The sequence below is a fragment of the Ambystoma mexicanum genome, chromosome 6q (assembly GCF_040938575.1).
Source record: "Ambystoma mexicanum isolate Mex_15411 chromosome 6q, UKY_AmexF1_1, whole genome shotgun sequence".
Lineage (NCBI taxonomy): Eukaryota > Metazoa > Chordata > Amphibia > Caudata > Ambystomatidae > Ambystoma > Ambystoma mexicanum.
Window position 1 is genome coordinate 251,202,520 of NC_090937.1, and position 12,839 is coordinate 251,215,358.

The 12,839-nt window shown below is 44.2% G+C and overlaps 1 protein-coding gene across 2 annotated transcripts in view; it reads right to left on the bottom strand.

Annotated features, from left to right (window-relative positions):
* MTTP (microsomal triglyceride transfer protein) overlaps positions 1-12,839 on the bottom strand; it is a 627,046-nt gene that overhangs the window by 387,581 nt on the left and 226,626 nt on the right. The window contains exon 1 of one of the 2 annotated variants that reach the window (XM_069630721.1): positions 4,201-4,382. The exons of the other annotated variant lie outside the window; for it this stretch is intronic. Within the exon in view, the coding sequence (XP_069486822.1) occupies positions 4,201-4,306 (106 nt within the window). The 5' untranslated portion in view covers positions 4,307-4,382. Of the gene's footprint in view, positions 1-4,200; positions 4,383-12,839 lie in introns of those variants that run through there. 2 annotated transcript variants of the gene reach the window in all.

Genomic DNA, 12,839 nt, shown 5'->3' on the forward strand with positions numbered 1-12,839 from the left:
ACTTCCTGAGGACAATGACGGTAAGTGGCTATATACCTACAGAACAAAAATGTCCGTCCGGAGGAATGTTATCATTTTGAGGAGGCTGGAGATGGTATTACTACCGGATAAGATTTTAAAGTGATGTGTTAAAGTGGCTTCACTTGTAAAGAAACCCTTGGCCATGATTATGACTCTGGTGAATATCATCTAGTGAAGTGATTATGCTATTTTATGTTTGTTATCTATCACCGGCCAAACTGATCTATATCATTCCTATCAGTCCTTATTGAGCATCTGATGTCAATCTCCATGGGGGTCTGTATGATCGGAAATTTCAACATGTCAACATTTGGGTCGATTATCTAATCACCAAGTTTGCGAAAGGGATGATTCCCTGTCTAGATTGCATTGGTTTCTTCCAATTAATCAAGCAAACCACCCATATAAGTAGTCTAAAGTCTAGACCTGTTTCAGGTCCTGAATATCAAAATCGATGTTTCAGACATAATACCACTCTCATGGTTGCACCACTCCCTGATTATCTACAACACAGATAAATCCTCTTATCAAGTATCTGTTACTAAATCTCAACTGACCGTTGATCTCCTAATCAGAAAATTGAATGCTATCTCCAGAGAGGCTTTCGCTTTTGATTTCTCAGAGGAGCTTATTCTTGCAAAGCTCTCACTATCGGAAATACCTGATGCACTTGACAATGCTCTGACACAAGCCCTCAATATTGTGGCACATTTAAAACGGTGAAATGTAAAACCATGAAGTCTGAAAGAAAAAAGTAAACAAGTTGTTCAACAATGCTCACTGTTAAAGCAAGAGGGTAGGGCCCTGCAGAGTCCTGGCTGAAATCGATACCCCCATTAGATTGCATAGCTTGCAGGATACAGGACAGAGGCTATCAGAAGACAGCTCAATGTACCAAATCGGCCTACTGTCAAAGCAGAATTATTTATGAGGCCATTTTATCTAAACAACTATTCACCTTTTTTAAGGGGCTAACACACACTTCCAAAGCCTGGGTTGAACCAGCTCCCTCTCAAGATCTGAGACAGTGTGATTACACTTTTCTAGGCAAAAATAGTTGCCGGCCACAGTTCAGGCACAGCTCAGCACCCCGTCTTCTCAAACTAGTCACCACACCTGCTTACCCTGCACTGTACACACTCTCTGAATTCCCCTCAGTAACAATAGATGCAATCACTAAAATATTATTGCCTTTCGATCTATCATCTGGAAGATTTGACATTTGTAGGGCCTTGCGACCATGTTGGCTATGTTTGCGATAGCTCCACAGCTTATTAACCCACCCTTGCACCTGAGTGGTGCACCCGGCGAGCTAAAATGTGTGGTCATCACCTCTTTGCTTACAAAGATCCAAGCTGATACTGGAGTCAGAGACTACTTATGACCTATTTCTAGTCTCCACTGCATAACAAAGCCCTTGCAATCAGTAGTGACTGTGCAGCTTGAAGCACATAACCTCCAATTAAAGTCAAGCGGAGGGTGGCTGGCACATCTAAAAATGCTGCTCTCCTTCGAAATCAGTTGACTAAATGATATTGGTACTAACATTGATAAAACACCTGCACTATGTCCCAATACATCAAACTAACAGAAGCCCAAGTAACGTCTCTTGGACTAACATCCTAAATAAAGATCATCAAATGTGATCATTTTCAGGACTTAATTTCAAAACATTAATCAGTATTATATATTTTTCAATGTGATACAAAGAAATATTGTACAATTCACATTTTCTTAGTGACAACCAAGTATTCATTTCTGTACAAATCTTCCAAAGTAAATGCTCAAATCATTCAGTATTGAAACTCTTTCTACAAATAACTATGCCAGCAAAATATTCAAGTTTAATAACATAAAATTGTTTTGGATGGAATAATGTCAAAAATAAATATAGTATTAAGATTGACCTATGAAATGTGTTTCCTTCTGGTAAATGTGTTGATGAGTTACTGTACAACCATATTCTACAATTGCTAAGTCATCACTCAATATGTTACGGGCCTTCTAATGATCCTTCTTCAGGAGATACAGAAGCCTGACTTCCTGCTTCAAATAGTCTGCAACTAGAAATATATCCTGATACCATAAAAGGCCAGATGGAGACAGAAAATCACCTTCTGTGAATGATCAGATGCAACTGTTTGAATCCACAATAGGACGAATAGGATACCCCGTTGTTCCTTTTTAATTATGGGTCACGAATGCCAAGATTTTGCAAAATAATAACAACTTAAAGACTAGGTCAAGCCACTGGTTGAAATGCTGCTCTCTTTAAATCAAGCAAAGTCCATATTCTCATGGAAAATACAATGTCAGGTGTTCAACTCTCTAGACAGACCAGTATCAGTGGAAAAAAGACTGAAGTATATAACCTGCTACTCTCCATTGAAAGATCTGATGGAAAAGGCTGGCACTTTTGTATTTCCTGTTTCTGGGGGTAAAAGGGCAGATCAGACTGCATGTCCAGTCTATCCTTGAATTATCTGCAGATGCTACCAACAAGCGCCAGAACCCGCTTCACATAAGGGTACACCCACATCATCATGAGCAACACTCTGAGGCCTTTCACTTAAAAAAAACAAACTATATGTATTACCTTCTATCTCTTGGGGCTCTAAATAACAGGTGTTAGTGAAACAAAGTCAACCAGAGAGACTTTATCAATCAACCTGATTTATTAATATTAGGACAGGTTGTCACAGCCCCCAGGACATCGGCCATCCCGCCCAGATCGATATCTAATCACGCAGCTTGCCCTCCTAGGAAGGGGCATTAATCACCCACTCGATACTGCAGTGGTACTCAAATTGTGGGGCTGGCCCTGCTAGGGCAGGCGGGGCAAAGGATGGCAAGGGGGAGGGATTTGGAGGGGAGTTATGAGTTGAGGCTCTTCAAAAAGAGAGTATTGTGACTGCTTCCAATATGAAATATAAGCAGATGTGGCATCTGGGCGGCCTGACAACACTAGGGTCTGATTCATGGAACGTTTTCCTATGGGATTGTGCCAGAATCAGGACTGTCTACTCAAGGAGGTTCTCTGTATAAAAAAAGCTTGGATGCCACTGCTATGCTGTATCTTCAGCCATCTTGCGGTAATTGCGCATTAATACTTTATTATGTATAACGCGCTACACGCCCAAAGGCCTGAGCGTGCACACAAAACAAGACAAAACGATACAACAAAAAACTGTGCTAAAAAACTAAAAAGGATGAAAATGCGTAAATGTAAAACAAAGACAAACCAAAGCAGAGCTCTGGTGAGTCTGGAAGCATTTCGGGGTACACCAGCAGCAGCTGATCACTGTGGGCGCACTGTGGTTGGGCATGGGGTTTTCTCTATTTTGGCCGGTTTCCATTACCTGGGAAATACAGCCCAATTTCAGCAACGGTAACACATAAATAGGCACCTTACTATCAGTTAAACATAACCTTGTGTGTGTATTTTATGCTCGCTGTGTAATTTTCTGCAGAGTGATGCACACCCTCTACCGCACTGCTACCGCAACGCCCTGGAGTAGAACATGGGATGGGAGTCTTTTCTATGAAGGTGGAGAGCAACTGGCAGGTTGAATTCTAGTTCTAGGCAAACAGGTCTCGTGGATATTGTTCTCCTGAAACAAGAGCTAGTGTTATCCCCACTCAGGGGATACTAGTTTATGAACTAGTAACACAGTAGGAAAGGCCAGAGCTAGTCAGAAGCACACACACGTGTTTTTAGACCACGGGCATCAACAGAAAACCTGCAAGGATGTGGTTAAGAATGATGGTAATTAGTAAGGAATTTATGCGGAGAACCGTCATGTAACAAAGCATGCAGCCGGTACCCAACCGAGCACCTTACTCGCTCTCAGTAGAGCAAACCCATGGCGCAAGGCACAGCAGCCTGCGCACCATGTACACTAATTGACATTGCACTCAAGTTGCCCGAGAGCCTTTTTATTTGGTTTCTTCCAAGTGTGCACACAATGACCACGCATTCAAATAAAGAAATCAGTACATAAACGGCCATGACAAGTGGAACACAACCCCGCTCAATTTAGCGTCCAGACTTTCCCTGCTCAAGTTAGCAGGACTGAGGTGTAATAGCCCAGAAATGCAACGTAGGCTAGCGGTGCACTTTCTGTTAAGCCCTGACGGTCGTAGCTAAACGACTAGAAGGATGGATAAGGGCGCACTAACCTTTCAGCGAAGCAGTGAGGGTGGGTATTACACAGAGTAGAATCACAGTAAGTGGCGTCATGGTTTTCTGCGCGTCCCTCCAGGTCATCATCCTGAAATCTTGCATTTCTGGAAGTTTCTGTCAGCCGAGAGTCCCCGACAGGGCCCGTGACCTGCTCAGTCTGGAGCCGGGGGAGCAAAGAGGCTCTGATTCGCCGGGGTAATGTTTATCTGGATGTAGTGGAGCCGGAGGTCAGATTCCAAACTCCATGCACAGGTAATAAGCTCGTGGAGATCGCCCTGTTAATTATTACACAGCAGCGTCTGCAGCAAGCTATTGTCCGCCATCTTCTTACCTTGTGTTATCAATGACAGGCTGGCACGAGATAAACCCCTTGTATTTAGGTTCAGCAGGGCAGGTCTGAAGTACTGGGGTACTTAACTCGCCTTCCCTTCTCCTCCTCCCACCTGCCCCATCCCAAGGGCACACACAAGGCTCACATTTTAACAGTGTATCTGGAGAAGGGTTTAAATCTGAGGGACAAAGTATACTTTATAAAAGTCGCACTTCATGCCCCTCCCTCACCCCGACCTTTATAACCTTGCCCCAATTTCTCTGGATCCCTCTAATACCGCATTCATTAGTTTCTCCCTACTGCACGTGCATCTCACAAAGTTAAGAGGTTTATAGGAAGATAGACTAGAGCCATCTAAATTAAGAGATGTGTGTCTAACATGTAGACATGTTCAACCTGGAGGGGGCTTGACCCAAACATTTCAATATGCTAAAGTTGATAACATAAACACCGTTGGGTTGAATGATACTGGAATGTATTTTTAGAGCAACAACATAATAGTAAAACATATTTTTAAGGCTTTAAAGCACCTACAAACATGTTTTGTGGTGAACACAATATAAATACTCAGTATGATTTTTGCAGCAATATTTGAAATGCCCAGAAGTTTAAAGAGCTGTAGATGCATAACCTGGAGGTGACACAGTTACTTGTAAAGACAATAAATGGGTGCATATTGAAAAGCATCTTAGATCTACAATGCTCTATGGGGCTAGAAGTTTCAATTCTTCACTTCTTACTGGTTCCCAAGAGATCTCAATGCAGACACAATAGCTGTTGTTCCCTTGGTGTGCATGAATGCGTTGTTGTGATATCGATGGGCAGAAGGTGTTTCCATTAACATGAGGAATACATTGGTTTTGGACTGATAGACGGTAAGGTCTTCTTCCACTCCTCTACCACCTGCTATAACAGAAACCTGATGAATTCTCTTAATTAAGGTAACAGGCAGAAACATGTTAGCATAATGAATATAAATGTGAGATATGTTGCACTGGAGTGGAGTCATTGTGAATTTACAGAGAGACATTTGAAGAGTATTTCCAAGTCCAGTTTCCTCTGTGATTTCTATCGGAACCATGACAAAATATTAAAGTGGCAAGGGGTTCAACAGACTATTATGAATTATTTGGTTGGTCCAGTATTATCACCTGTGCAGAAGTGGACATTATAATTCTGTTACATTCTAGGTGTTTGGGAAGAAGGTCCTAGCTAGACACCCCAAATATTTGCTTCCAAGGGAAAGTATGACCATTAGGTAGGTCTGTTAGTCCCTCACCATACCAACCCCTGCTAAACAAAAATGCAGGGAAGGGGAACTTCATAGCCTCCCTCTACTCGATAGAGATCACAACACCAGAAGCAACATGGGACAAACTCAAAATGCACTAGGAATCAAGTCTACATTTACAAGCAACAGATGAAATGTGGGGAAAGCGCCTCTCATCTCATAATTCCAGAATAAGAGAAGCCGGGATGAAGTTGATGCAATTTAATATTTTACAACACTGGTACTGGACGTCAAAGAAACTAAAAGAGAGAGGACTGTCCACACAGGATAAATGCTGGAAATGTGATGCAAAAGGAGGAGATCTCACCCATATCCTATGAGAATGTGGAAAACTAAGCACACATTGGTCTAAAATTTGGAATAGCATCAACATTTGTATAGGGGTTTATGTCCCAACAACAGCTCCAGCAGATCTCCTACATCTATTTTTCACCACACGCGCCTCAGATAAGCATGAAAGCATGAAAGAAGATGGGTCACATCAACGATCTTGACAGCCAAAGTAGGCAACCTACGGATGTGGAAAAAGAGAGAGAGCCCTTAATACTCGTCATGGTTCATTAGCATGGCAGCAGTGGCAAACTTTAAAAGAGTACTTTACAGGCTCATCGACCAACAAATCCACCCAGGTGAAACACATTGCGTGCCCTCGCGAATCGTACAAATATGGGAACAATGCCCACCCCCAAATCCATGCAGGTGCAATACCTAGCCCACAGAGTTCTTCCAAGGGTGGGAGGCTGGACACCCCGAAGACTCATCCGGGCGCCATGCCCTGGCTACAGTGATGGAGGGGGGAGCAATGGCACAGGAGGAGAGATTGAGTGAGAGGGTGGGAGCAGGGCCCAGATGAAAGATAAAGAGGCAAAGTAACTAAATGGAGCAGCAGTGGTGGTGACGGTTTAAGTGCTGCAGGCCTGTGCATGTGTGTGAGGGGTGGTCTAATCCCAAACCCTCAGAATCTGTCCACACGCTGGTGGAAAGAGTCGTACATTATCTACTGAATCCACAAAATAGAAGTGCTGTGTTGTCTGTTCTGATCACCCCCCCAAAGAAAGCCCAATTACTAATAGTGAGTGATACATAAAGATCACAAACCGAGCTATAGTACCAAGGGGAAGTGGTCTACTTGTTTTATTGTTTAATTGGTTAACTGTTTATTAGTTGAATGTCTAAATAAGCTGACGTCTGTATGTGAAAGGCCATGGACCAAACAGTGTAACCATGTTATTTAATGGAAAGAAAATGCCTTCAATGAAAATGATAATTTACACACATAAAAGTAGGTCTGTTAGACCCTCTTTAGGTTTATTTTCAAGTGTGCACACCAGGTGCAGTTGGGTGAAGGGAACTAATTGATGTTGGTCACAGAAGAAATTGTTCGCCATCCATGGCCTTGAAGAGAGCTCTGATAAACGCCACAGGCAAGTATTTGTATGATCTAGCTGGTGTCGCCGATTTGGGACATGTCCATAGTAATACCCTGGATTCTGCTCATGACCCTGGACTCAAATGTGTTGCTGTCATTTATGTCTAATGTCCGGCTTTTGGAATATTTCCTGGAACAATATGGTCCTCAGGAACCACTTTGAAGTGAGAGGCAGCGCTCCCCCAGGACCGCCTGAGCAGCCCATTGAGCCGCACCACGTGAGGCTCACATCCGCAGTATTAGTGGAACACAGCAGGCACCATTTATGATCCACATCTCCTTCAACCTTTAACGATAATTTCCAGGCCAGGCCACCACCTGATTGGAAGGCGACCTGCACCTTAACTACCTATCAAGGCATACCATTACCACACAGTAAAGGGTAACAATGTTAACTGCAAGATCTGCCTGGCCTCTTTAAGTCCTGGTCGGCCTTAGGGTCACCCTTCGGCCCTATTATCCCCTCCATCTAGTTAAAATTTCGTGCACATCTGCCACATGAGTCAAACTTCCTACACCTGTGCAATCACTGTTAAGAACTGCCACAAATGCATACAGCACATGTACCCTGCAAATTGCAGTTTTGGTTGTTTAAGAAACTGATTTTAGAAGTTGTTATTTTGGTCACCTAGGACGCTGCATTTTCTTTTGAATTTCATTTTTGGGTCACATAGGACCATGTGATTTTCTAAATAGCATTTTTGGTTGACTGTGGCCCTGTTTACTTGAGTAGAAGTGTTCAGTCACCTAGGACCCTGTGACCCGCCACACCATCCCCATTTCCCCCATCCTTGCAATCCTGCTCTGCTGCTCCACCTCCTTACCTTTCTCTCTGTCTTTCTCGCTCTCTCTCTGCCCTTCCACCCACTTCTCTCCTCCCCCTCCTCTCCTACTTCTGTTTCCCAATCCTCATCCTTCACTATCCTCCCAAATGCCACTCACGTTGTTCCTCTATGCCCATCCCAGGCATCTGCTGAACTATCTTGTCAGCACTGGGCACAGTGCTGGTTGTTCTGGCATCACGGACCGGCGTTTGGGGTGTTGCTCATAAGTGCAGAAAGAGGGGCCTGCACATTTCTCTGAGGGTGGGATCCAGAACTGAGTACTTTTTGAATGCTGAGATGTTGACAAAGTGAATCCCAAACACGGGATATGGTCTGTGTCCCCCTATCCAAGGCGATCTTCTCTGGCATGCCACAAAGCCAACACATTTTGGAAACCAGCATGTGGGCCGTCAAGAGTGGTTGCAGGCAAGGCTGAAAGAGAATTGAATGGGTTCGCTTGCCTCGCTGAAACAATCCACCTCTACCATGATACATGTCTTTCCATGAGAAACAGGTAAATCAGTAGTAGCGCTATGCCGTGACAAAGGTAAGGAGGGACTTCAATAGGTTGTAACAATCCAACAAGTCTTGTTCTCAAGAACTTGACTTGAGCACAAACAGGACATGAAGACGCATATTCAGCTGTTACGGTAATGTAGTTTTAAGCTTGGGTAACTACAGGTGTTTGCAGAATTTGACACTACAATAGATACTCTTTCCTGGATGGTCAGGGGTGGAGGGAATATTAACCTAATGTGGGGTTTTTGTTAATTTTATTTTTTTCTCTTTTATTTTCTTTGTCTGGTTACCTTGCTTCAATGTTGATTTTTGGATCATGTTGTAGATACTTGTTATTGGGGGATTGTTCTTAACTGTTTGTACCTTTGGGGGGCAAGTGAAGGGATATGATATTTCTCGGATTATGTTGTTATGTTCATTCTTGTTCTGAATATATTTGTTCCAAAAATAAATATAGTGATCCGTGCAACAGATGGCCAACTACCAGATGAGGTTCAAGGGCTTTTATTAATTGTGTTCCAACGTGCGTAATGGCCATCCCTCTCGCTCACCTAGGAAAGGGCAATCCCACCCTAACCCATGTGGCCCTCAAACCACCGGACTCTTTCTAGTGATCAGTAGCCCCTACCATCTACAAATCTGTCTATCTTCTTGTGATTGCCTGGAGGCAAATGCCTTAACTGTCTAGTCTCCTACAGGGTAAAATCAAGGGTTCCTATAGAGGATTTCCCCAGGAGATGGTTAAGGGTTGTGCCGTCTGGGCATCCCAGGTTTCACTCTCCCTGTTTCCTCATCTCTCTATCTCTCCCTTTACCATTCAAATCTCCTCCCCTGCACTCCATCCACGTGCTTACCCCTTTCTCCCTGGTTCTATCTCGTCAGTCCCTGCAATGCTCTTTTTACAGACCACCTCCACCCTTCAATCTGACCTTCTCCTATTTCCTCTCTCCTTCCTTTCACCAATACCATTATCCCCTCTCTACTTCACTGCTACTTCCCCTCTCCTCCCCACTACCTCTCTTCTCTCTCCACTCCATTTCTAAGCAGCACACTTGGAGCAATGTTTAAGTTTGTGTCATGATGCCAGTGTTCTGAATGAAGATACCCCACAACTACTCTGCCGGTGGGCAAATCAGTGTCTGCTAGCAGTGGGTAGCAATCACTGTTGCTGCTTGGTGCTTTTGTTGACACTGCTTCGCCTAGCAGTTCAGGCTCTCTCTGGTGTTGCTGGAGGGAACACTAGTAGGAGTCATCTTTCTAGAGACTCTGGTGGACTGCCTTGTTGTGAGTTCTCTGCCAGGAATGCTGTTACATGAGATTTTCTGTAAGAACAAGAAAACGACTGGCCAACATTTCCACACAGAGGCATGGGGTGATCAAGAGAGGTACTATTAGCAATCAAATAGGGCCAGGGACTTGGCTCCTCCCAAGTGAATCATTTCTCACCATGGGTAGGAATGGCTCTAGTTTCCACCCTGCTAGGCCTCCCACCACCGGCTGATAGGGGTTCCCATCCCTGCTTCTTAGGGTCAGATTATTGACCCTGCCACACACCTCTACTTTTTCTTCTAAGACCTCTTCAGCAGGAAAACTATCTGCATACATGACAATGAAGATTTTTTTTTTGTTTTATACTTCTCCGAGGCATTGGTCAAACACTGGAACATCTGTGAACCTATGCAATCTCCTCAGTGGGAGACCTGGCATTACTATCATTGGCACTGTGACCTCTTCTTGTAGTTCTTAGATGTGATCATGGGGTTCTATGAAGAATTGTCAACTATTTTTGGCCAACCAATACTTTCACAGAATTTATTTTTATCTATTTTTACACTTTTATTACCGTAATATGCAGGGGGGACTATTCACACGCTGCTTTACTACCCCCACCACCCACCCCATATATACCATGCCCAAACCTTTCACCAGAAATTTGCGGCACAAATTTGTGGGACAAAAAGTTGGTAAAAAAATATTCTGTGCAAGTGTAGGTTGGGAAAAGTGGGCTAGACCGAATCTTGCCTGCGGTTAGAGATCCACATCCCCATGGACCCACATGATCTGAGACAGGGCACCTGCCAGCAATTCTTCCTGGGTGACCTTATCTGCTTAGATCGTGGTTATTTTACTGCCAAAGTGTAGGAGCGCTTTGGTAGGTGCACCCTGGACCATAACTAGAATGTTGAATTGTTTAAATGTTTCTCCAGATGTATGCATGGTCCAGGAACTTTATTTAATCCTAAACTCATCCCCAGGGAAATGATTGGCCATGTACTCTTGTTCTTTTGGTTCTGCTGAGTCTGCTGGATCCTCTTCCCTTGCTGCTGATGCTGCTAACTAAATTAGAAGTCCAATTTCATTTGTTCGTCCTTGAGTATCTCTGGACAGAATGAGGCAAGGTGACGTAGTCTTCCACAGGCATAACACTTTGGTATTTATGTTCAAGATGGAGTACTGGGACTACGACAGTCCGAGGGTGCTGGGGCCCTTGACTTGGCCTCATTGGTTGGAATGGTAGGGCTAGGCCTTCTCAATTTGGAGCTTTTTGTCCTCCCTTGTATCACTGGATTTCATTTCTCCCCCCAATGGCTTCTCTGCAAGACATAGCTTTCTGGTGAGCATTGGCTGTTTGAGTGCCTCTTCAAGCTTTGGTTCACATAGCTGCCATAAAACGTTTTGTAAGTAATGGGGAAACAAGTCAATACATTGTTCCAAGACCAACTTATTCAAATGGTTTCTTGGTAAGCCACTTGTTTATTAAATCCCTTACTCTATAAAACATCTGGAATGGTGTTTTCTCCATGTCAATCTGAAATATTTAAACATATTCAGTAGTGCTCTTTGTCCTGCCCAAGCCTTTCTAAGATGCCTTGTTTTAGTTCTTCATAAGTTGTCCAACCATCAGGGTTTGGAGCTTCAAAGTCCAATTGGGCTTCTCCTGTCAGTGGTGGGTTGACGTATCATACTGACCATCTCTGTGCCATTCTGCGGTCTGGGCTACCCCCTTAAAGCTTATGAATAAAGTCACTAGATCCTTGCAGTTGATCAGCTTCCACAACACAGCACAGAGTACTGCTGGTTGTTCTTGCCTCTCTGTGACAGCCTCGATAAGGCAGTAAGGGTTTGGTGATGCTGGCGACTGATGGCTAGTTGGCCTTCCAGCAGGGCTCTTAGTAGATCTTCAATGGAGTTGGGATTTGGTCATGTAGGTTCGGAAAGGGTTTCTGCTCAGATAAGATGAGTTTGATTTCTTCCTCACCCTCGTCTGTCTTCATAGGTTTCCTCCACTCCAGCAAATTGGGGCTATTTGGAGCTCAAAACATCCACTTCCTCGGGCTTGCACTAGCTTCCATCGACTGGTTTCCCCCCATACCTCTGGTATTTGTTCGACAAGACTCTTTGATCTTCTCTGTGCCAGGGTCCTCGGCTCTTATGGTAAGCTGATCAGGGCTTGGTTGGTATCTGCTGTTGCAGACTCACAGAAGTCCTCTGATTCTTCTGCCACCGGATCCAGGCTCTGAAATTCTAATTCCACTCTGACTTTCCTGACTTCTCAGTCTAGTGGTTCAGGGATTGCAGTACCCAGGAATTTCCAGTCTCTGATTCCACTTCTGTTTTCCTCTCATCCGTGGGCTGCCTCTGAATCGGGTTGATGGATGCTACAATGGCACCGCGTGTCACAAACACACCAACTCATAGATGAGGCTTGAGGAGTTTTATTAATTTTGTTTCTAAAGGCCCAAATGGCCGTCCATCTCTCACTAACCCAGGTATGGGTGATCCCACCTTAACCCAAGCTTCTCTCAGAACCCTGGACTGGTTCTTGTGATCGGTAACCCATACTGTCTAAAAACATGTCTTTCTTCCTCTGATGGCCTAAAGGCAAATGCCTTATCTTTCTACTCTCACACAGGGAGCAATCTAGGGTTACAATACAGGATTTCCACAGGAGATGGTTATGGGTTGTGTCGTGCAGACACCCGGGGTTTCACGCTCCCTTTTCCTTCTTTGCTCTTACTTTGCTCTCCTTCATTCTCTAACTTTAATCTCCCTTTCTCCTCCTACTCCTATCTCTTTGCTCTACCCATTGCTCGCCCCTCTCCCCCTGGTTCTAACTCTTCTGTCCATCCAATGTTCTCTATTGAAGGGGCCCCTGAGGGACCCTCGGATGTGGAAACAAGGCACAATCACCACACACGAATGGATACGCCAGACACGAGGTTCTGTTCCCAAAATCTAGG